The 26,163-nt window shown below is 40.2% G+C and overlaps 1 protein-coding gene across 9 annotated transcripts in view; it reads right to left on the bottom strand.

Annotated features, from left to right (window-relative positions):
- CCDC88A (coiled-coil domain containing 88A) overlaps nucleotides 1-26,163 on the bottom strand; it is a 192,637-nt gene that overhangs the window by 77,534 nt on the left and 88,940 nt on the right. For all 9 annotated transcript variants that reach the window (XM_019549268.1, XM_019549270.1, XM_019549272.1 and 6 more), the window contains exons 8-12: nucleotides 21,746-21,915; nucleotides 17,493-17,574; nucleotides 10,292-10,450; nucleotides 4,634-4,780; nucleotides 2,637-2,781 (exon numbers count right to left, since the gene is read on the bottom strand). In XM_019549268.1, the coding sequence (XP_019404813.1) occupies nucleotides 2,637-2,781; nucleotides 4,634-4,780; nucleotides 10,292-10,450; nucleotides 17,493-17,574; nucleotides 21,746-21,915 (703 nt within the window). The remainder of the gene's footprint in view (nucleotides 1-2,636; nucleotides 2,782-4,633; nucleotides 4,781-10,291; nucleotides 10,451-17,492; nucleotides 17,575-21,745; nucleotides 21,916-26,163) is intronic.

Below are 26,163 nucleotides of genomic sequence, written 5' to 3'. Positions count from 1 at the left end.
TTTCATACAAAGCTCCAAGGCCTGGGACAATGTGCCTATCTACATATAAATCAAAATCTACAAATACACAGGAATGGCTCAGACCCTGAAGTAACGCTCTGTTTTCCTCCACAAATAGCAATTAAACATGTCGCTGGAAGGCAGTATCACAGGCAGTAGGAGACATATCTGAAGCTTACTTCTGGCTAACCAGATAGCATCTGAAAACCAGAGGAAAGTGAACACTTTCTCTGTGGTCCCTCTGAGAAATGCTACGAAAGGTCAGTAGCACATTCCCTGTGAAGAAATGATGTAATACTGAAACCACATGAAAGTTCGTAATTCTTATAGTGTATAGCCAAGGAATGACTTTACAAACCTGCAAGCCTAAGTAATTTGTCTCTTTATCCTTACTTGTGACGCAGTGACTTTCAGGTTATGTGAATCAACCAATCTTTTTTTTAAAGTGCCAGACCTAACCATCCCATTGGATATGAGGAAAGATTTATAAATGCAAAAAGCAAAAGCCTATAATCTTTTCAAACCTTCAAGTAGAGTGTCCTGGGATTACAATATTACTGGTGTGGCATAGGAAAGACAATTAAAGCCAGTACCAAAGCCTTGGATGCCGAGGCAGTATGGTTCTAAGAGTCATGACCATTTCTTTTGATAGCTCTGTTCTGCTGAAATTGGGAAGGCCCTTTCAATATATTTTCTTCACTACTTGTACATGAAGGATGCAAGTTTTTCCACAAGAATAGAAAAATCCTGCAGAGACTTCAAAGTGGTATGCAACAACTGTTAGAATTGGGTGACTGGCAGATACCAGGGATTGTGGCGACAGCAGAAGTGGCATTTGCCTAAAACTCTTTTTGGCTTGTCTTCAGATCTGAAGTTACAGATACTGGAGCTTCTGCATTGGGTACCTCAGCACCTGGAATACAGAAACCAGCTTTCTGAGCATCAGCTGGTTTCAAAATGAGACACCAGAATCACATAAAGGATACTTTGACAGTTTCAGACTCAAGAAGTGCTGAAGCATTTACAAAAACCCAGTAGGTACTGAAGCCACTTCTAGACTTGATAAAAGACTTTCAAACAATGAAATGCTAAGGCTCTCTCAAGAATCACAGATCCACTGAAGGATTTAAATTACTATCAGTTCTAATTCCTTTTCAGTTCTAGTCCAATTGGCAGACAGTTCCGTTCTGTTGAAGATGACTTAACCCCCCTCCCCGAGTATAATTTACTTAGTTTACATACATACATACATACACACACACACTTGGGGTCCATATGCCACCTATTCTGGGTACAGCATCAGCTGAAAAAAACAGTTCTCTTGAGCCTGGGTTCCTACAATCTTGGCAAAAGATTTGGTTGACCTGGAAAGATCTTGGGCAGTGTTTTTCAACCTGTGGTCTGCAGACCCCTGGAGGTCTCATAGACTGTGTCTAAGGGGGCTGCAAAAGATGGCCATGATCAATCAAAAGTATGTGAATACCCACACTTACAATTCAAAGGGGTCCACACTTCCATTTCAGATTTCCAAGGGGTCTGCACCTCTATTCAAAATTTCTAGGAGTCCACAAATGAAAAAGGTTGAAAACCACTGATCTAGGGATTATGGTATTACATATACAAAGCAGAGTCAAGAATGCCAAGTCCTAAGCACAAGCCTTAGTCAAGTGAGACAGACCAAAAGATCTCTGCACCACTTATGCTAGATATACATGTTGCCAAGATTATTCACTCAGATTTGAAGAATCTTGCCCAGCAAGAGGGGAATGTAAGAGGAATTTCTATTCCTGCAGTTGAATCTCTCAAGTTGATGCTGGTATTGCACACCATTGGGTTTATCCAATTAAGTCTGAAGTGTTTCCACTTCCACATCAACAAGGCTAAAGAAGTCCTCTAGCCCTGCATATATAAGATGCCCATGATGCAGGCATCTTTCTTCTTTCTTAGGGAAAGAAAAGGTGATTACCTTCAATTTAACTTCAACAAACGGACAAACAAACAAAAATAGCCCTAAATGAGCAGAAATAAAACTGACAAGAGAAGCATCTAGGACACTTCATGTAACCTAATCTCATCTCTGAACATTAAAAGGGACTGAAGGGATTGTTGGAATCACTTCCCCTGGCATTGCCACAGAACCCTACACAAAAGGGCAGCTTTTAGCCCCAACAAATACTGCTCCCTAGAAGACTGTAAGCCTCAAAGCAAAGGAATGTCAAGCTTGGAAGTAGAAATATGCAGATGCCACTCAAAGAACAATTAGCCATTAACATACAGGTATTTTAGCCAATGAACTAAGGGAAATAGGAATTTTGATAATCATTAATGTATCACAATAAATCATATTTAACAGTTTCATACAGTAAGTCTTTTAGTTACATGGTTATTGCTTACTAAATTAAAAACAGAGTCATGACACATCGACTAAAAGGATTTCCTGCTATGTTTTTGTTGGTAAGCATAATTATGTAAACATATATACCTCTTCAGTGTTCATTTCACTGTACTATTTTGATACATAGGGTGGGAAGGGACCTAAGCAGATCATCAAGTCTGACCCCCAAATATACATACATTTTAGTTTTGTCATTTTCAATATTTTTGTTTAAACTGTCAGCAAGAATTGCTTTGTCTACCTTCAGTGAGCTCAGTAGTTCTATTCATCTGTTCAAGTTCCCAGCCAAGATGCAATGATTCATCCATGCTTTGTTTCTGAGCCATTTCTAGTGTCATATTTTCTTCCATGAGTTCCTCAATCTTCTTTCTGTCCATATCACGCTCCTTAAAAATTATTCACATGAACATTTAAAAACACGTCTCAAAATGCACAAACACATTACATTTAATAGCCTATAGTTTATAAAATACCATATTTTGTCACATATCACATGAATACATATGTGTATGTGTGTTAGTGTTAAATGGAAAGCTGATTTTCTGCTGGGTTGGAATCACCCTGATTAGACTCCTGTTCTACAGTGAAGCAGCTGTGGTCCTCCTGTTTAAGCAGCTGAGGGAGTCAATTGATTTAATGGCTCATTGTTCTTCACTCTATAGGTATTAACAATCTGTCACTCGTTTTTAATGGTCCTGGTATTCCATTAATCAAACTAGCCTCTCTTAGAGCCATTTTGCTGTCTGCTAGTTGTTCTGGTTTACTTCAGAGTCTCTTTTGCTCTTTTCAAAATCACAGATCCATCCATGAAGAGCTGTCTTTAGCAGCAGCTAGGAATTCAACTTCAGTTAAGCAGGAAAGGGAGGCTGAGTCAGCTGCTACCTACAGACATTCTCTAATATGTTCTAATTAGAATACGTTGGAATACCTTCAATTAATCAAGTTTTCTCTGCATTCTAATTAGAACACCTTAGTATCGCCTCAGCATCATGCGTATAAAGCATCCTATGTTTCAAAATGGCTGCAGGGGACCTTTAACTAAATCTCGTTGAATGAGCTTCAGTTAAAGTACAAAATGTCCACAACAAAATGTAATGCGGGGGGGGGGGCAGACTTCATACACATGATGTTGAGCTATTTTAGAGTGGCTGTCCAGGAGCCACTCTAATTAAAAAGTGCCCCCCCCCACCAAGCACATGCATAAGCAACCCTGAAGATTAGCCTGTGCCCCCGCACTATTGCAGCTAAAACATTGGAAAAACCTTTTTTCTTCATTCTGCCTTTCAAAAACAAGGTGTGTATTTTATTTGTTGTATGTGAGAAAATATACACAGCATGAAATATAGTGTGGATTCTCTAAGTCTACTTTAAATTAAAGATCCTGGAGACAACTGGTAGAAACCTTCCCCTTACACAGAGCTACTCTACAGCAACATACCCTGCACCCCTTCAGAGTAAAGAGAAAGCCCACATGTTTCAGAGGCACAGCACATACACATCAAGCAGCATGAGCAGAACTCGATTTTCACTCTTGTAAGGTAGGCCTGTGCCTGTGTAGATATCTTTTATTAAGCTTGGGTAACCACAAATTAGAGTTACATCTTGTCCTCTCCTTCATTCTATCTAAGCTCTGTCCAGTAATGAACCTCAGTACTATTACAATTAAAACTAAATTGTCTAAACATGCAAGATTAGAGTATCCTAGAGGTAATATATAAAGAAATATTTTCACCAACAGTCATATCAGGGAAAAAGAAAAGAAAAAACAAAAGTTACATCAAACATAATTTGCAGTTCTAGAAACAATATTTAATTGTTTTGGATACAAGGTGTTAAAAAAACCCAGAATATTTTCTGACGAAAAATACTTTTGTAAAAAACAGTGTTCAAGTTACAAATTTTGACCAATATTATTTTAGATGGGTATTTAAAAAAAAGAGACCAATTTATTTCTGTCATTCTTCTAGTGACTCCTCTTTTCCTACTCCACAAATTTTACAGCTCATAAACACTGTATTATTAAAAGGCCTTCCCCTTTGGAGTATATGATTCCTTGTGGAAAACAAAAGCCGTTACCGCAATAACATCAGTTTTGCTTTCCGTGAAAACTGTAAGCAAATCAAGACATAAGTATTTTTCAACTGTGACTGGATTATTAAAAACCCAATACAAATTTGGAGCACATCAGTTGTGTTTTTCTTACAATTAAAGGCTGTGTATCATTTTCTATTTACATACCATCTCCATGTCATGTAGTTTAGCTTTTAATTGCAGGTTCTCTTTTTCTAATTCATGTAATTTATCTGAACGGGCTCGGGTCCCCTCTAGTTGATCTTCCAACATTGCCTTTGTTTCCAGCAACACTTGATTGTCTTCTTTTAACTCCTTTAAAAATTAAACAATTTGATTACAGTTGATGTTCCACAAAACTAGCTTAAAAACACATCAATGTAAGTACACAAAATAACTCTGTTTCTAAAAGGATAGTTTGACTTACAGAATTGTTATGAAGAACACACTCACAACTATATGCTACATAATCAAATATACAAGTGCTAAAAAGAACACACAAAATTTGAAAACTGTGAATTCTTTGTGATGCAAGCAGGCTGCTGTATATAAATGACATTTCAAGTAATTTTACTGTGAACATTTATTATCTATCATTAGTTAAAGGAAGAGAATTCTCTCTACAATATTATGGATAAGGTACTAGTTAATTCTTATTTTAACTCTGATCATTCTAGGGTTTTGAAATTTGACCGGAGAAGACACAAACCTGATCAGTGTCCCAGCTTTATCAAACAGCTTGTTTGTTTGTTTTTTAAAATAATGTTAGCTTTATACCTGGGACAGGACACTCTTCTAGTTAATGAGCTAGGAGCTCTATCAATTACTCTTACAGCTTAAGATTGTTCTGTAATGCTCCCCTGTTACCCAAGAAACATAAATGACAAGAGTAGGTTGGAAGGCAGGCCTGGTAGAATATTGTATCAGCAGATCTCCACTCTCCACAGATTAGGAATACACAGAAGTCCCTGTAGCAGCATATTCAAGTAAAGAAGAAATAGGTGGTCCTTGAATCCAGGCCTCTGCTTTATTCAAAAGGATCTCACAAGTTCAGCTCTTTGAGAGAAACTTGATGATGACAAGTCTGGATTTTAACAAAAATTAAATTACTCTGCCCTAAGCAACCAGTGTTAACTGAGCAGCACATACAAAATGGTATCAGCATTTCAAAGTACTTGTGCAAAGCTATACCAACTACCTCACTGCCCAATAAAAACACTTCTCTCCCTTGCTTATACCCTCGTTTAAAAAAAATAACAGCAAGTAGATCCTGCAGGTATTTTATACTCATGCCTCTGCTTGGTATCAAGAATGCAAGAACCAGGCTTAAAAGGATGTCACATGCCAGGGTTCCCAAAGCCATTATTTGATGGATATATAGTGTCATGGTTGTCGCAGGACCTTTATAAATAAGTGAATCCAGCCATAGTTGTGGGAAAGAGTGCTGCCAGCCTGGCAGGCAAAAACTATATTGAAAACATGAAGTAAAACTCTACATGCACCGGCATTAGCCAATTCAACCAAAAGTAACTTAAGATTCACACATGTAGATTCACCACATTCACATATCTCAAACATGGCATTAGTATTTATAACCTTTAATGGCATCTAATAAAAATAATGAAGAATGTGTTACAGCAACTGGAGGTTTTACCCCTGGAACATTTGCACATCTTTTTCACCGCAGCCTCTAGCCAGCAGCACCATATGAAAATGAAATCACTGAATGAACAGAAATATTTATTCCTGTACCTCACTGCACAAATGTTAAAGATTTTTTTAAATATTTTATGTGCCATAATGACTAACTTGTCTCTATGTAGGCATACATGGATATCCAAATTAGCTTGCAACCTATACATACATTCAGAAGAACAAGTAAACCAAAAGGGGTTTTATGACATTCTGTGGAAATAAAAAAATCTACCTGCTTAGTTACCTGTTCAATTTTTGTTATTTTAAGTCCCTCCTTCATCAAGTTCTTCCCCATATGTTACCAATCCCAGTTTCTCCAGCAGCACATATAAGTAGTTCATGAAATAATTTATATATTATGGGTGAAATTCACCCCTTCCAGATGGTACACATATGAGGACCCTGTTCTGCCCTCATGGAAAGAGGAAATGGAAAATGGAAAATGTCTGGTGTATTTGAAATTTACTTTCTTGTCCAGTTTCTTCAAACTGCTGCTTTATCTAGATATGGTGTTTTTCTAACATAAGTTCACCTGATATTTCTAAAACTAAATGCGTTATCAGTGTGCTAATTCTGTCTCTAATGGAGCTCAGAAATAGATGCACAGCTCCATGATTACCTGAAAACATAATTAGCTTGTGATTCTTCTATTTTTATTGCATGATTTAAACTCTTAATTCTCATTTTTAATTGGAAAAAGATTCTTTGCTTGTCATGTAATCTGAATACTTTTAGGAAAAACAGCTCATAATATTTTGCCACCTAACATTAAACATATGGCTGTTTCATTATTGTAAGTGCATCTGTAACACTTACATTTACACTTCTCAAGAGCAGTTTCTCCAAAGTTTTAGAAATGTACATTTTTTCTTTTACATTTGAATCCAGCTAAATCTCACTTTATTCACACTTCACACTTAGAACTAAGCAATGTATTCCAACTTCTCAAAAAAAAAAAAAAAAAAAAAAAAAAGCAGAATATGGTATTGAGATCTCAAATTACTAAGATTTCTTCACATTTACAAAATAAATTATGGATACTTGCAAGCATACTATGAGGCATTAACATTAAGGCTAAGTCACTGAAACGAAAATCTACAATTTTAAATTAATTAAATAAACGTGTTTGCCCCAAAGATTTCAACTTTGGTGTTGACAACACATCCATCCTTCCCATTTCCTTGACCCTATTTCTTTATTTTACCTTTAATCTCAAATCAGATTTCTTCATTATGAACTGGTAAACCCAAGACCAAGTGTACTGACCTACAACCACACTCATCAATGATGCAACTGAACACCTTCCAGAACTACAAATTAAAACTGTGACTAACATAATTACTCTCTATTCTGTCTGAAGGGAAAGACTGCCTCTGCATACTATTTTTAAATCATCATCAACACCACCACCACACTAAAAATAATACTGAAACTGAGTAATGGTGTTTGTTACTGAAGGCATTTGAGGACACAAGGTTTGGTAAGCCACCCAGTAGTGCTCTGGGCCTATAACATTTACCAACTTAAAAATGAGATCACAGATTTTAAATGCGCGGCTTCCATAAGCTATAAGAACAACGGGGTAATATGGCTGGTGCTACTAATGGTCTTAGCTGCTGTGCTTTTTCCCACTGCTGCTTTCTTCAGGCTAACACTTTTATTCTCAGGTAAAAGTAGTGTTATTATCAAAATGAGACATGACAACAGTATGTACTACCAGAGCCAATTCATCATCTATAAAAAGGTAAAACGAAGGGATGAAGTCTCCAAACCATCTGAAAGCAGAAAACATGTTACATAGGACAATCCTATGCAAGGTACCAGCACTAGCAAGAAGCTTAAAACAGCTCCTGAATAGGACAGCTTTGATAATCAGGGGGTACGTAGGATAAGGATAACAACAAAATCTAAAGTTTAACGTCCACATGAGCATATATGGTTTACAAGGGTTTAAATTACCTCTTCCTCACCCATGCACAGACATCAGCTAAACAGTGGGTTAGCCAGATACCCCTAATTTTATTCTACAATATGTCAAACTACATAGTGTTGGCAATAAAGGATATCCTCTATCCTTGCTCACAGGGGAGATTAAAAAAAGCACTGAACAAGACTAGGATGAGTACCGAGTCCTTTAGAACTCCACAATCAAGAGGTGCATGAAAACAATTTAAATTTTCAGGCATCACTTTTAGTAATTTTTTTTTCTTATCTTATTGATTTCCTTGATTTTCTTTTAAAAGAAAGTCAGAATGCCAACCTAATTTTCTCTTTGCAATATATTATTTTACATTCCTGTTACACTACCTCTCACTTAATCTTTCTTTATATTAAATATTAATGTATTTTCAATGTTTATTAATATAGAAGGGTTTACATGCTTCTAATAATTTTAGTATGTCTATAAAACCATTTCAATTTTTGTAATATCATTTTTCAAGGTGGGTAGCCAGATTGAATGTGAAAACATCCACTCAAATTATAACGTTATAACGTTTTATTTATAAAAGTTTATATACTCTAACACTATTCACTTTTTGCTTCGATGTCAGGACTTTATTGAATGTCACAGTGACACTTAAGTTTAAGCAATATAGGTCCAATAATCCCTTTTAATAAGCATTTGTTGGATTTAATCCATCAATTTGCTGCCTGTTTTCAAGTTTTGTAAATCCTTCTGAAGTTTCCTACAGACCTCTCAGTTTTTACTACCTTAATAATCATTTCATCGGCAAATTTTGCCATGTCACTTCATTCACTCAGCCATTTACAGATAATATTGCTGGCCCAGAAAAGAACTTCAGCCTCCAAATCTTATTCTTGAAGTTTTTTTCCTCCCACAATGTCTAGGTTCTGTTCATACAACTCATTGATTCTATGATTCTAAGGGACCTAGACAGATCATCTAGTCCGACCCCCTGCCATGGGCAGGAAGGAGCACTGGGGGTGGCAGGGGTCATAAGACCCCAGCCAGGTACCTATCCAGTCTCCTCTTGAAGATCTCCAGGGAAGGTGAGAGCACCACCTCTCTGGGAAGCCTATTCCAGGCTCTGGCCACCCTTACAGTGAAGTAATTCTTCCTAATATCTAACCTAAACCTATCCTCCCTCAGCTTGTGGACATTGTTTCTGGTGACTCCAAGGGGGGCCCTGGTGAACAGACTTTCCACGAGTCCCTGCTGCTGGCCCCTGATAAGGTTGCAGGCAGCCACAAGATCCCCCCTCAGTCTCCTCTTGCGGAGACTAAAGAGATTCAGGTCCCTCAGCCTCTCCTCATAGGGCTGGCCACAGGGGCCCTCAACCATACGAGTGGCCCTCCTCTGGACCCTCTCCAGGTTCTCCACATCCCTCTTTAAGTGCGGCACCCAGAACTGGACACAGTACTCCAGCTGTGGCTTGACCAGAGCCGCAGAGGAGAAGCAAGACCTCTCTGGACCTGTTAGTGATGCCCCTGTTGATGTATATGACAGAGTGCGGTTGGCTCTGCCTATTGCTTTGTCGCACTGGCAACTCATATTCATCCTGAAGTCAATCCTGACTCCAAGATCCCTCTCTGCCTCTGTGCTGCTGAGAGGGTCAGCCCCTAACCTATAACCATAATACTGGTTCCCTCTTACCTGTTCCCAGGTAAGAACTTCAACCGCCTCTTCTCTTTTATCTCTTTGTTTTTTCTGAAATATCTTAGGAACAAATGCCATCCTACTTATATTTTATCATCCCCCTTTCCTTATTCAGATGACTTCTAAAAAACTACATTCCATCATATTGTCCACAAAAAGTGACTCATTAAAAATAAGTTGCAAGCAAACTCCCTCCTTTAGGTTTGCCATATTAAGTATGTCTTTTAGATCCCAATCCCAACTGAGCCTGCACAGGAGGACCTTTCTACCCATGGAGAGTTTTGCTGACTTCATATAAAGCTCAATTGGAGTAAATGCTTGAACTTCCCCCCTTGAAAAGTGTAATTTATCATAAAAAACTGACAGACATATAATCAAGTACAAGAATCTATCAAACTGTTTTAGTCTTCATTTTTTTCAAAGTTGTTGCTTTTTCTGTCTTATTTTGACATCAGTGAGGAAATCCGTTTAAAAAATACTGTATGTGGTTAGTCTGGATTAAAAATATATACCTCAACTCTAGCTTTGTAGAATTCGATATCGTGCAGCCTCTCTTTATATCTGCTGACTTCACTTTCAAGCTTGTCAACTCGAATTGCCTTCTCACGAAGAGCATCTAACTCATCTCGGTATACCCTTGCAGAGCGAGCATCTGAAAGCAAACTCATATTCTAGAAAACAAAAAACAGGTATGTTAGGTAATATTCAAAATAATATCCTGCTTCCAATTAAAAAATTTAAACCTTAACTATACAGAAAAATAATATTTGTAAAAAAAAGTCAATATTTTATTAATGGAAACTACAGAACAATATAAATGCCTCCAAAGAAAAAACCGAATTTCTTTATACTTCCATATATGCATATACACACAAACACACTAGCATCATAAGTTTCCAACTGAAATTTTATTCAAACATAATTAAAGGGTCTTGATTCCTTTCATTTGCCATCTGTAAAGAAAAACAGCATAAATAGGCCCTCTGTATCAACTAAAATCAGATAAAACCTTTTACACACACTTGAAATTAAAATTAGGTTAGAAAAATGGTTCAGTCAGACTGAAAGCGTTTAAAATTAGTTACTCTGGGAAGTATTAACAAACATTTAAAGGTAAGCAAAACAAAAATTAGGACTAACATGTCACCAATAACACGTTGGTCCTTTCTTATCAGCCTTTGGAAAGACAAGCATTTTATGGCTTTGATTGCTGTTAATTATATTTTTTAAAACACCTGTCAATTTGCTTTGACACTCATAACATTTAATTAACCTCAAATTGTTTTTTTTAAATGTAATCACATGACACATTGAAACTAAAATAATTAAGTACTTCCTTCACTACATTCACAATCTTTCTGTATTTGCTTATACCAGTGGCTTTCAACCTTTTTAGACTCAAGGCACTCCTGCAAAAATTTTCAAAATTCAGCAGCACCCCATTTAAAAAACTAATTTAAATATATTACATGTATTAAAATATACATATTATAATTCTATTGTTCATTAATATGTTAGCAACTGATTTGAATAGGTCATTAGAATTACTCTATGTTCATCCCACTGCCACAAGCCACTTCAGCAAGTTGGAACTGCACCACACACATCCTGCACACCTTCTGCAGAGCCAGATCAGGAAACAGCTTCAGCAGGTGTGCGTGTTCTTGTCTCAGCTCTTCCTGATCTGGCCCTCCACAGTGTCTCCCAGAATCAGAGGCACTCAGGACAGATGGAACTGTCTCATATGCCTCTGTTTTCAGAACACAGTGGACTCAAACTGACAAAGCAGTTGCAGCATTATGCAGGCAGGAATACTGTTTATGCTACAGCTCTTTCTGGTTTGTCCAATATGTCTCATGAAAATGGAGGTGCATGACACAGTTCCACCTTGTACAGGGGCATTTATCTCCAGGCTGCCACTGCCATGGGGTTAAACTGTCCCATACCTCTGTTTTCAGGAGGCACATTGGAGCCAAACTGGGAAGAGCTGCACCAGAAAGGCATGCCTGCATTATATGCATCTTTCTGCTGCAGCCTCTTCCCATTTTGGCTCCAATGTGCCTCCTGAAATATTTTTCAACTGCTGTTTTTGTAAGATAGCGTGTTGGATAGGATCAACAATGTTGTTTAAGGACCTTGGGACAGCACCACAAATAATGGTGATACAAATGTTCAGGGAGCTTGTGGACAGTTTTGAACAGGGGCGGGCAAAATCTGGCCCACGGGGTTCCTCAAAAAATTGAAGAATGTTTATCTGCTCCTGGCTGCCTGTCAAAGATGACAGGAGCAAGGGGCAGTAGGACCCAGGGGAGGCCTCAGCAGGAATGCAGCAGCCCCGCCCCGCCCCGCCCCACCCCCAGCCATTTCCCTGCACCAGCACTACTCTGGCATCACCTGACTCCCAACTGCATCGCTGGACCATGCAGCATGGGGCTGCGCTGGTACACCGGGGTGGAGTGTGTGTGTATACGCGTGTGCGCGTGTGAGAGTAGGGAGGGACTGTGAGTGTGCGTGTGTTCATAGAGTGAATCCCATACACACCCCACCATACACATGCACTCACCACCCTTCGCACTGCCATACACGCAGACCCCCACCCACACACCATGTCATACATCCCAGCTACCCTCCTCCCACACAATCCCCCACAAACCCCCATACCCACCCACACCCCACATACCCATACACACCCATATACTCCCTCACCCCATGCCCCTACACCTATCCACGACCCACAGACACACCCACACAGTCGAGCTGTGCGAAACAGCTGTGTTTTGAGTTGATTTCAGATTTGGCTGTTTCAAAGGACAGTGATTCGTTTCAGCGTTTCAGATCACTGTCCTGTTTTGTTTCAGCCGAACCTCCACCGAATCTGTTTTAAATGGGCTGCAAGCTTCTCATAGCCCTACTGTCCTGCTGGGTGGGGCTTGGGGCCCCTGCAGGGAGCAGGACAGGGCTGTGACTGGCTCGTCTGGGGGAGCGGCGATGCCCTCTAGCAGGCGAGAAGACCCCCCCATGCAGATATGTGATCTCCATCATGCCAGGTCGTGGGGCAGGGAAGCAGCACGGAACAGCGAGAAAGCCTGCTGGTCCCTGCTGCGCAACCTAGCTCTGCAGGGAGCAGAGATCCCAGCTGGGAGTCTCCTCGCCGCCACTGCCCACCCCATGCTGCCCTAGCTCTCTGCTCCCTGCGGAGCCAGGCTGTGCGACCAGGACCAGCACTGCCCCGCCATATGACGTGGCTCCACAGGGAGCAATGATCTGTGCCAGGAGACTCCTCGCCGCTACTGCCCATCCCGTGCAGCCCCATGTCACCAGGGCAGCATGGGGCAGGCAGCTGCAGTGAGGAGACCCCTGGCGTGTATCTTGGCTCCCTGTGGAGCCAAGTCATGCAGCATGGCAGCAGCATACAACTGTTTCCCTGCAAGCTTCACTCCAAAACTCCAAAATGCCTTGTTTCATTTTGGTGCCTTCCATTTTGATTCAGATTCAGTGTTTCAGGCACTGAAAAGGCCCGAAACACCTCTGAAATAAAACGGCTGCTGAATGTCACACAGCCCTAATACCCACCTCCCCACAATATACAAGAGTAAGACTTCATTTTAAACTATTATATGCCATCACCTCTATGTACACTACACAAACACATGTAAACCAGGAAAAAATATTTTTTTTAAAATCAAAGTAATGAGCATTATAGATGTTTGCTTTTTAGAACATAATTTGGTATTTTTCTGGTTCTGAGATGGCAAAAACCCTTGCTGAAAGGAGTACTTCTGAAGGCAAGGGGATGGACTTCTGGTGGCAAAGGTCAAGGGCTAGGGGACGGGACTTTCAGTCACAAGATAGCAACCAGGGGGTGGGGCACCTGTCAAGGAGCAGGGCTACACATGCAGCCCTTGACAGCTTGCCAAAACTGGGTAAGTGGTCCTCCACCCGAAATAATTGCCCACCCATGGTTTAGGACTTCCCAAGGAATACCAAAGCCCTGGAGTCAGGATGACTCTCATGACAACTAGTGTCACTATGAGAGGAGTTATGTGAAGTCACCCACATCTAGGCCAGCTGAAAGATAGGATGTGGCCCCACATTGCCCCTCTATAAGGAGTGCAATGAAGGCTTCTCAAAAATGTTTAGGTAATCGATGGGTTAACAATAACAAGCACTAGAAATTTTAAAGTCCAATCACGCCAACATGGCCCTGTAGTTGGCTACCCTAGACTGCAAACTAGCAGAGAAAAAGATTTTCCAAGAAGTTCTGAATCTTTAGCTTTTCATCTTTCAGAGTGCTACAAACTTGGTGTCACTTGGAAACCTTCTGTGGAGTTAGGACAGAGATGGCTGTGTCTGTTATGTTATTGTCGCCAAGTCCATTAATTTTTCATTCATGGTGAAGGCAATCTTGCCAGGCCTTCTCTACTGGCAACTCAAAAGCCTGAATCTCCCAGTTACAGAGGACCTGGAAGCTCCTGGAGTGATCCATCTGGGGTGCTGATGGAAGGATGACCATCTCCTCAACAGAAGAGACACTGTGGTAGAAAGCCTTCTTTTCTGTCAGGCCAACAATATGCTTCTAACCTTGCTTAGTCTTTGGGTATATATTACTCATAAAGCAGCACACAATAAAGTTGCAAAAGAATGAAATATAAAGATAGAGAGCAAAGGAGGGAAGGAGAGTACAAGAGCAAGACAGAATGCCCTAATTCCATTAAACACTAACCTTTATGGGAATTTTTTGGGGGAGAAAAAAAATCTCCCAAAAATGGAAAGGCAAGTGCAAAGTAAGACTTCTGCTAGCATAAAGGGAAAAAAATCAAATTGTCCAATGTTACTAATTAATTAGCTTATTAAATAAGGCATAAAGAGAAAGCTCTTTGGAAAAAAAGCTATTTAAAAACAGGAACAAAATTCTAGGTACGGATGTAGGACACTAAAAAAAAAATCTAATTACTCTAAAGGAAATGTACCACATTAACTTGAATAGAAGATGACCCTGATTGTAAGTTGACCCCCAACAATTAGGTGCCTATACATATGCAGTGAGTCTGTTCCAACAAGTTGCAATTACAGCACTGCAACTACATCAAGACTCAATTAATCAAGTGTGCTGGAGATTGGTAATCACCAGGCTGCAGCATCACGTGCATCAGCACCCCCACACTGAAAAATGGTGACAGGGGCGCTTTAACTAAAACTCATTCAACAAGTTTCAGTTAAAGCACCACCACTGCCATTTTTCAGCATGTGGACACCAATACATGTGATGTTCCGGGCACTTTAATTAAAGTAGGTCTTGGAGCCGCTCTAATTAAAGTGCCCCACTTCCGGAGCATATGTATAAATGCCCTTAGATTATATATATGGACAAATTATAAATTTGCTCTCATTTTCCAGGTACAGCATCTAACAATTGCAATTTTGCCTTGAATTTGTCCCCCTCTCACTGCGACATCAGGGAAAATAAATCTGGGGGTCAGGTAGCACCTTTGCTTCTCCCAACTTTTTACCCTGCAGCCCCTTCCCCATTTCTTTACTGTCAGACTCTGCTCTCCCTGGGGACATGGAAGTGGGGAGGAAATTTGAAAGTAACCTTGAAATGAAATATGGCTGTAACAATTTACATATAGTATCAGTGCACTTAGTTCCTCTAGAATTGATGCATGTTACTTTAATTTTTTTTTTTAATTTATGCAAGTTGTAGCACAAGTACTCCATGAACACACTTTTGAGCAGCACTTTGATACCTACTTATATGTAGTGCAGGTTTTTTTGTTTGTTTCAAGGGCCTAAGCAGATCCAAATTCAATTGTGCAAAGCCCAATAGTCATGTTCCAAATTTTGAGTGAGCAGAGGTAAATCATTCAAGTCTGTGTGGCTCTATCACTGGCAAAGCATCCTCCTGTCCAGACCCATCTGTCCAGGGCTTCACATACTCCCCAAAGCAGTGCCAGGCATCTTACATGAAAGCCCAGGGCCTAGAGATGATGTCTGCCAAGCATTTAAGGCTGGTGAAGAAATGGGAATCATTGGAAATGGGAAAGAAAAGAACAGCTCCAATGCTGGAGTGAAGAGGAAGTCAAAATATATGCAATGTGTGTATATGCAATGTTGTGGCTAATCATGACTTTAAGATGAATTGATAGTGAGGAGAACTGTGCTTAAAAGGCACTACCATATGTCTTATTCAGCTAGACTGCACTAATCTATCCTTGTGGTAGGGTCCCATCAGTATCTCAGCCCTTTTGACTACGGTCAAATGTAGCACCAGGTTTAGCTGGCTTCATGTTTCACATGCAGCTTAATTGCATTTCCACCCCTATCCCTGTCCTCCACTATGCAACCCCCTGCTCAGGTCTTTCTGTAAGTCCCTGTCCTTTGAACTTTGACATTTGAACTTTTACATTTTTGGCACCAATGGCAGGGAGGGAGGCGGGAATGTCAGGGTTAGGTCTGGCCCACCTGGTGCCAGCCTGGTGTTGCAGCACCTCCAGACCCAGTACCAGCAACCTGCACAGGGAACATCATTCTCATCCCACCTCTTTTTTTAAAGGCCATACAAAAAAAAAAAAGAGGTTCCCATCAGCTTGTCTGTCCAATGTGGACTATATGTTTTACAGTCATTTTCAGTGTTGGCTGCATGTATACAGCTTCACGGTTGGTTTCCATTGCTGAATACATGCTGCTTTTGGTAGCAGTTTAATGACAGACTATCTATTTTGTGAGATTTCCTTGTATGAAATTTTAAGACAAGGGGCTTTTCCATGCCGCATGCCAATTGGGGGTGGGGGAAAAGCTTGTCTTGTATTCATGTAACTCAGGGGCTCTCAAACTTTGTGATACTACAACCCCGAGTGCTGGATGGCAGCAGCGGGAGATGGGAAGCTTGCATGCAGCAGCCGCCACCACCATCCATGCGGCTACCAAGCACCACTGCTGCGTGTACCCCATGGGAAGTTTGTGGCCTCCTTTTAAGTTGCTTATGACCCCCCCGGGGGGTCACGACTCATAGTTTGAGAATCCCTGAAGTAACTAATAAGCTATGGTATGTTTCCCCATCCCACTTCCCTGTTTTTGGCTGAGCATTTGATTTCCACCATATAGGACAATATAAATCTGTATCTGAAAGATTTCTGTTGCATTTCCCCTTGTGTCTACATTCATTTTACAAACTATTATTAACCTCTAGTTGTCTCCTGAGGCAGAACTATGCTGGTATTTTGTCAACAGAATCCAAAAGTTACCCCTCAGTAACAAAGATCTGCATTTGTACCTCTCCCCTCTCTCTCCTTCTACTACCACAACAGAAAAAAGAAACTTCTTCCATCTACAGTGGTTAACTATGAATGCCCAGAAACACTTTTATATACAGTCATCCTGAAGAATAACTGAAGTTATACAAAAAGTGAAGGTTAATGGAGTTCCTCAAGATGACCTCTACAAATACACATTCATGGAAAATGCCAGAGAAAGGTACAGTTTGGGATAGGAATATACAGCAAAGTGAGAAAAGAGAATTTCTATAATTAAGTGGATTAAACTCACTGGATCAATTAGTAAAAGTTCAAGTTATACAAGTTCACAGTTACAAGTGTGCAATTAAACAAAGAACAATATAGAAATTGTATAAAATGAAAAAGAAAACTAATACTATTATTGTGGTGGTAAATTTCTTATAAACTGCCTTTAGAGAATAGCTTCCAAGATGCATACCTCCTGCTGTAATCTCTTTAGTTCAACTTCCATCTGTTCAAGTTCTTGTTTACAGTCCAGCAACTGCTCAGTCTTTTCCTCACTTGAAAATACAAAAGAATATTATTAAATAATATAATCCCATATAATTAAATCATTATTTTCTTTGCTAATATTTATATTATTGTTTTCTTTATTTAATTCATAACCATGTTGTGTAGGAACCATATATGAAAATCTATAAGATTTTAATGCATGTGTTACACAGAAAAATATTTGAATCTTATTGCAGCATTTAGAAACATCTAAATAATATTTGTGGATATCTGTGGTATATTGGACTTAACATTGTGAATATGTATCAGAACTGTATGAGCAGAAAACATAACAGGTATATTATAATTATGACAAAAACAAGCATTCCACACCCAGGAAAATAAATTAAACCTAAAAGAAATCCAAACAAATTAAGATATGGAAATACACAATTAGCCATTCAGATGGTCTGAATATCATCTTCTTTTAGCAACACCATGCAATAACCTTAAATTTATGATTGATGAATATCTGTAAGCGGTCCCAATTAGATGGGTGTGTTTTTTGAAAAAATAATCATTTTTTTCAGTCAGCTAAGTTTGGTTGAGTGCCTCTACCCATAATAACAGGATACAGCTAGCAACCTTTTTTCCCAAATGTAGGAAAATACCCTGCATCTCCATAACTAAATATATCACTTGAAAGTTAAAAAAATGTTTCCATTTGAACTCGTACATTCTTATATCTTCCTGTATTAGTGAATACTCTTAAGATTTTAAATGTCTAATGAAAGAAAACAGAAACATAAGAAGGGGTAGATTAGAAGAGAATTTACCATAGTGAGTTACTGTGGAGCATCATTTAAAAAAAATTAAAATAAAAATCTAAAAAGAAAAACAAAAAGAAACATTTGTTTAAAATAAACAACTAGAATAGCATTGTTCTTTTATAAAGGCTCCTGTCTTAAAATAAATTCCATCTGGATAGGTCCCGCACCAGGGCAGAGTTCCTTAAATCACTGGGGCTCCACATGTGGTCAGGGGCCAATCTTTCACTGCTCTATCAGGACTCATAAGAACAGTCAAAGGCATACCCATGTACAGACTTCCAGAATCCAGATAGAGGGTGTGTCTACATGTCGCCATACCGCGACAGTGCGCTGCTATGGTGATGTAGCTGGTGATCATATGAAGACACGAATGGAAGGGCGATGCATAGATGTGCCCATAAAGAATTAATGAAAACTCCACAGATTAACATCATCAGAATAGATAACTATGGTCCCCCTCTCTTACAGCTCACTAATATTTTAATAAAGAAGATTATCTTCTAAAATAAAAACCTGTAGCTTGATTTTAGTAGAACAAACTAGGTTTGCAACTTTTATGAATAGAGTCCTTTCCAAAACAAATTTATAACTGATGGTGTATTATTACATTCTGCAATTCCTTGTGCATCATGTAGAAAATACATCTTATGAGCAAAATATTATTTATGTACTTTTTTATTAAGAAATTTCACTATTGCAGCACATTAAGAAGGTTCTCCACCAAAAATAGGTTATCTTGTTCATAACTATTTATTTTGGCTCAAGATATGAATTTGTACATTCAAAATTTAACATTAAAAAACTATGCAGTATATGGTACCAAGTGTTATGCATGGTTTAATCATTTAAAGTGGTCTAGAATTTTAAATATATTTCTCTGCCTTGGGGAAATTTATTTACAAATTAAATTCAAATACAGTGCAAAATGTTCAATGTTCAGAGCCATCACTGTGGTCTTAATTGCATGCTTCAACTACAGACTAGAGAGGATTGTACTAAATTATACAGAACATGGCAGTGTTCACTGTTTAGGCTATCTATTATCTGTCAATCAAACTAATAACAGCAATTTTTTCACTAATTTTCCTGGTGCAGCTGTTTATAGAATATCCTGGGCGGGCTCATTTCAAAAGACACATAATAATACAGACATCAGAAAATGAGAGTCATATCTTTTTATGCTAATCTTCATAAAGACCAAAATGTAGTGGGGGGAGGGAGTTTGCTGAATGAATCAACCAGATACTTAGCATAGCCAATTTTAGAAGATCTGGTCTACTGAGTCTTATAAAAGCAGATGAGTGATCTAATAAATGTGGCTTATTCAACTCTAAATGTTATCTGTTTTCTCTCTCCAGCAGACACATCGGGATAAACTCTTGGGTACACTGTTTCTACAATACAAGTTATTTAGTGTACATGGAAGTATTGTATCCCTTTAAAATTACCCATAACTAATCTTGGGCTGCACATATTTCATCCTAACAGGTCTAATCCTCACTGTAAATGTACATGATTGATCTGAAAGAAATAAATGGAGAAAGTGTGACTAGGGGCAGGCGGTAGTTTTAACTCTGCCCTCAAACTAGATTCTCTATTTGCTTCTTTCTGATTAATTGCACACATACACAGTTGTTTTTAAATTTTCTTCTAAATAAGTACTCCTGCCACTTAGCTCAGAACATGCTTCCTTATAGCCAGGCTCACAACCACACTTCAAGTGGAACAGGAGTTTCAATGGAGCTTAAGGCTTAAACTTCTCTTTGTGGGCTGCAAGAGATGGAAACTATTAAAAAGATGGAAGAAGAACAAGCAAATGTAGGAGAATGAGTGACTCAACATGGGGGACTGTGTGGATATAATGGCGAGTGTTTTCCACCTATCCTTCCTTACTTGCCTGCAACACCAAATTCTGTTTTGTCCTACTGCCTCGGACCATGAACATGAATGATAAATTTCCACTTCTAGAAATGTTTCAGAGAAAGTCATTCAGCTTGCTATTACCCCCTCATCCTTTGAACCTCCCAAAACTTCAGTGATCCTAGTCTGGGAAAGGTATGGGGGTAATCCCTGGTCTGAGAAAGCACTGTGAGCATTGCCCACTGCCCCAGGGAGGTGTTTTCTGGCCCAGTGGGCCCAGTGTTGCCCACCTGGGTAGCATACACAGCATTTAACTAGGGATACTGGGGTGCAGAGAATCTCTCCAAGTCTGCTTCTCACCCTGTCAGCTTTTATAACACTACCCTACTGCCCAGCAAAGGGGAGACAGCCTCCCCAAGCCCAATTGCTGGCCACATCAGCTTTGCAATCCCTACACCTGCTCCCCAGCCAGGAGGCAGAGATGGTAAGGGAAGCTAGCAGGGCCAGAAGCTGAGTTTGGAGCCAGCATCTTGAAGCCCAGTTCCTGACCCCGGTTTGAGGAAGATGTAAGCATTGCCCCACTGCTCCCCTCCAAACCCCTCTGCCCCTGGACTAGTCCTGGAGGGGAGCAGTGAGGCAAACCCCCAGTCCACTCTCCAAAACAGGCAGTCCAAAGTCTGGCTAAGAGGCAGGGAGCACTGCCCCACTGCTCCTCTCCAAGACCAGAATGGAAGGGAAGTGCACAAGCATTCATTCTTGCATCTCGCAGGTAGACCTTCAAACATTGACACCTGGAAGATCTTCCAACCAAAAGGGGTACATTTTCCCTGAGAAAAATTGAGTGAATGCATGTACATTTCTAGTTTTTACCAGGATAGCAACAATTTTTCCAACAGAAATGCAATTCCCGGACATGGCCTCAATAGCTAAGGTTAGAATATTCCTCTACAAGAGGATACCTATACATATTAGATACACTCACTACTGATAAAGTAAGTACCTGGGCCTGAAATAATGATACTGGTGTAATATGTAAAATGAAAGGTAATGCTGAATTACCTAATAAGAGAGATCACTCAGTTATACTAAATGGGGAACCACTGATCAGTGTAAGTATTGACCTACATGATGCATCAAGACTGCTGAAACAGACCCAGGAACCCTAAGGAAGCTCCATGACATGCTCTTAGGTGCATTTAGTGGTCATCATTCCACTGTATCACCACAGCATAAACTGACCATAGTGTACCCAAGAAGGTCACCCTTTATTCAGTTGGTGTTTTCTAGTAAAAACATCATCAATATATTCCTTTAACACATTCTAACATGCATCAGGAACTAAAGCTATACTCCTATTAATATTTTCAGTCTAGGAATTATCTTTCTTATCATAACAGGAAGAGTTATAAAATGCATTTCAAAACTGCAAATATTTTTAAACCAGACATATTACATAAAGAATACTATATATTGCGTGTCTTCAGCAGCACTTAAGACCCAACAATCCATTTTCACAATCAGGTACGTTTTCCACTGAATATATACTTACAGTTCCTGCCTAAGTCTTCTTATTTTTGCTTTGGCATCTGCTAACTCCACTGACAAGTGCTGTCTGCTTTCAGTGCGTTTCATGCCCGGAGAGCCACAAGGTGATTGTGCTGCTGATGCATGAGGTAGAAAACGAAGACAGTCCCGCTCTTCTGAGAGTTCTATGATAGTCTAAGAAATAAATCATGAAAGACATTATTTCAAGTTGTTTCTATCTCTGACAAACAAGCAAATACCTTTTATATCTGGAAACCTTTATAGAAGGCCAAAAATTGACATGATACAAAAAACAAATTAGGATGGTCTTCCAAAAAGGCAAATAATGATTTTTACTATCTAATGTGTTGAGGTAAAATGAGTGAACCTTGACTACATCACATAAAAGATGCTGTACAACTAAACAGAACTATTAACAGTGCTGTCTTAGTGCCTGAGGTATATTCCAATCAAGTGTAGAGAACCATTATTCTGTCCTGTACAAAACTTTTAAAATAACATAGCCCCACTTTGAAGTTTCCAATCCCAGAAAGACTTACACATTCTTAACTTTATACCCTATGGGACAACTCCCAACGCATCAAGTCTGGGGTGCTCAGTCTTTTCCCGCAGTGGGCTGGATGGGCAGTGCCCTGTTTGTCCTCTGGCTGGATCCCGCCAGTAGTCCCCACCCCAAAGCCAGTACAGAAGGCACCATCTGGCCACACGGAGAGGTGCTGTGGAGCAGCCCAGCCACAAACCAGCCCCATGTGGAAAAGGCGATGTGGCCTGGTCCCATGGGGGCATGACATGACCCCATGGGAGAAAGGGGCATGACCCAACCCCAACCCAGCTTGGCAGGAAGCCCCATGGGGAAAAAGAGGCATAGCTTGGCCCTGTGGGGGAAAAGGAGGCATGGCTTGGCTCCAAACCTGACCCTGCAGGTGTGTGGCTTGTCCCTGATCCAGATACAGCAAAGGGGACAAGGCCTGGCTGCAACCAGCTATGCAGGTCTTAGGGTTTGAAAATTTGGTGGAGGGAGGGTGACTGTATTAATGGACACCACTCCCCTGCCACCAAATTTTCACCCCATGGGGCAGATGCTATAGCTCCACAGGATGTATTTGGCCTGAAGGCTGGAGGTTGTGCACCCCTGCATTAAGTTAAGGACATTCATTAATTTAAGACGAGATGCAAAGAGGAAGCATGATAAACAAGGAGAGCGAATTAGAAAGGAGGAAAGTAAGTGTGAAAAAGCTATAGTTAGGACTGTTTAGCTACATACAACACTGAACTATTTTCAAAACATTTATTTCAACATCAATACTAGCAATTTCACTGACCTTCTAAATGTATTTTATTATTTTGCTAGTAATAGTTAATAAAATATCATTTTTTTCTTCAAGGTTACAGTTCTACACTTGCTCTGTGAAATCATACAAGCCTTTCCGGAATTCCCAACTTCCATGTAATTCACTTCTCCAAAATTATACTATCTTATCTCTAACTTGTATTGATGATGGGTGTGCATAGACATTACACTGAGAAGTTCAAGAGGTTAGATGAGTTAAAAATTGCCACCCAGTCTCAGGGGTTACATAGGTGACAAGATCTAAGATAAACTGGGGGAGGGGAAGGTGAGAAATCGGCCGGGGGGGGAGCTAGCAGATGGGAAGGCTTGGGGGATTAAGGGCTAGTGGGGTCCTCATGGAAGTTTGGGGGAATTGTAGGGCTAGTGGTATTAGGGAGGCTAGCAGCGTCTACGGGGGCTTGGGAGGATTGGGGAAAAGAGTTTGGCAGGGTCAGAGAGCCTCCCTAATCCAGCCAAACTCCTCCTTATCCAAAAAACTGCTCCCAGTGCCAGTTTTATCAGCATTTGCTAGTACCGGGAGCCTCAGGAGGAGGTGAGGGCCAACTGGGGAGGGGGCTAGTGGCTCTGCAAAAGGGGGCTGGTGGGAACAGGGAGGCTAGAAGCTCCATGGGGAGGTTGGTTGATTCCAAGGTGGGCTTGCAGTTTTGGGGTCCACCAGCTCCATGGTGGGAGATTGGTGGAGTCTGAGGTAGGTTGGCTGGATAAGGGGGCTCTCTACCCTCCCCAACACCCCCACCTCCAAATGAACAACCCCACCCTACAGATGCCCCCCACAATAGATCCTGCCCACCCCTCCCCGCCACTGACATAACTTGATCAGGCTACCAGCACCAGTGAATGCTTGTAAAAAACCAGCTGTGGTGGTTTGCAGGGTTGGGGGCAGTTTAGAGGGCTCAGTGGGACTAGCTGGCCCACACAGGGGGTTTGTCCATTTGGGACAACAGCCCAGTGGCAAGGGGAGGGTAGGTACGGATCCTGGGGCTGCGGCGAGCAGTTGGGTTTTTGCAGCCCCAGGGCAGTGCTACAAATGTGTATGGATGTTTGGGTAGATTGGTCTAAACATGCCCAATTTAACCTGGTGCATCTCTCAAGTGAACTGAAGTTAAATCACACTTTTTTTTAACCGGTCTGAGCTTCGGGGAATGTCTGTCCGGTTCAGCACTTAGACTGAGCTAACTGGGGATCTAAGCTTATGGTCTACACACGGATGAACTAAATTAGATTGCATGGCCATTTTTTACCCAATCTAACTTCCCAGACATCTGCACACACCCTATATCCTGCTTGACTTACAAGAACAACATTTTCACTACTTTCTTTCCTGCAGCTGAAAAACTTTTCTAGGTTGGAAATCAAAAACAAAGGGAATAGGCAAACCAATAATTTAACTTTTCAAATAATTTAAAATAAATAAGAACATACTGGACTGGTAGACCATTAGGTAACTAATTGAGGCTTCTGTGGATTTTTAGATTCAGCAAACTATATTTATGTGATCAAGAAAGCAAGCAATACTATACCTAAAAACCTAAAAAAAAGTTCTTTTAGCATTTTGTAAATGGAATACTCAATTCTATGTTAAAAGAATGATATTTAGGTTTTAAAGTGTAGCAGAAAAACGTTAGATAATTCCAGATTTCCAGTTGCTCATGAAACTGTTACATGAGATAGATATACATGGGGAAAAATTAAAGGATTTCCTAACTTCTGAATACTCAGATTTTCAAATTAGTCATCTTTTAACATAACAAAAAGTTATATACCAAGCATGTACCTTTCAAATCCTCTATGTTTATCATTACTCGTCTCATATGACTAGAAATAGTACGCATCTACCCAAACACAGCTGTGTTTTCAATTGGGTCTTTTTTAAGTGTCTGGAAACTCTTCCTTTCCTTACTAGATTTTCTGAAGGTTGGCAACTATTCTACTTTAAAATCGTTTGCTGGTATCACGATAGATTACCAGAAGACATTATTTTGAGTCTCTCTTTTTGAGAACCTGGAGAGTTTCACTGCTTTCCAGACTTCTATCCACAGAATCATACAGTAAATTAGTTAGTTAAGCTCTTTTTTGTTTTTCTACCCTAGTTTTTATATAATCAACTGGGCACTAAAGCTATTTATTCCCACATACTGGTCACACCAATAGCAACCTATAAAGTAAAATGCATGGGCTGATCTGGCATTTTGAAAAGTGGGTGAAGATGGTATGGTGCATCATCCACATGGTGCATATCCATATGGTGCATGTCCACCATGAAGCCTTGAGAGCAGCTCCCACAGGTAAGTCTGGGTATGGAGGGGAAATTGCTGCCCAGCCTGGGTGGGACACAGAGCTTGGGGCCATGTATGGCTACAGGGCCCAGGCAAGGAGCAGGACCAGAAGCTTTCCTGATATGCTAGGGGCCTAGAGCTATGTTATTCAGTTTAAGATCAAATATAACTTTATTGGAATATGCATTAATATGCTATACTGCAAATTATGTATAAAAACACAACAAATTGAGCAAAAATGATCAAAATGTGTTGTTCTATTAGTTTGTAGTCCTTAAATGTACTCTCTTATTCAGATTCATAAAACAAATATAGCCTTCCTCCATGTCTTAACTGTCGGTGACGTTTTGCATGCACTGTCATTTCTACAACTAAGTTAATGCTTTTGACTAGAGTTAAAGCAGTCTTCAGGACTGTGAAATAGGAACTACATTACCAGGAATAGTTAACACATGAAGCATAGCCTGATTAACAGAATATAGTTTCATAGTTGGTAGGGTCAGAAGGGACCTACTTGAGTAGATCATCAAGTCTGACCCCCTGCCATGGCAGGAAAAAGTACTGGGGTTAAATGACCCCAGCAAGGTGTTCATCTAGCCTTGTCTTAAAGACCCCCAGGGTAGGAGCCAGCACCACTTCGCTTGTAAGTTGGTTCCAGATCCTAGCTGCCCTGACAGTGAAGTAGCGCCTCCTGATGTCTAGTCTGTATCTACCCTCTGCCAGCTTGTGACCGTTATTTCTAGTCACTCCTGGTAGTGCTCGGGGGAACAGGGACTCCCCCAATGCCTGCTGGTT

This window comes from Crocodylus porosus, unplaced genomic scaffold (assembly GCF_001723895.1).
Source record: "Crocodylus porosus isolate Cpor-Errol unplaced genomic scaffold, CroPor_comp1, whole genome shotgun sequence".
In the NCBI taxonomy this organism is placed as follows: domain Eukaryota; kingdom Metazoa; phylum Chordata; order Crocodylia; family Crocodylidae; genus Crocodylus; species Crocodylus porosus.
The sequence above is the reverse complement of the archived record's forward strand: the minus strand, read 5'-3'. Positions and strand labels throughout refer to the sequence as shown.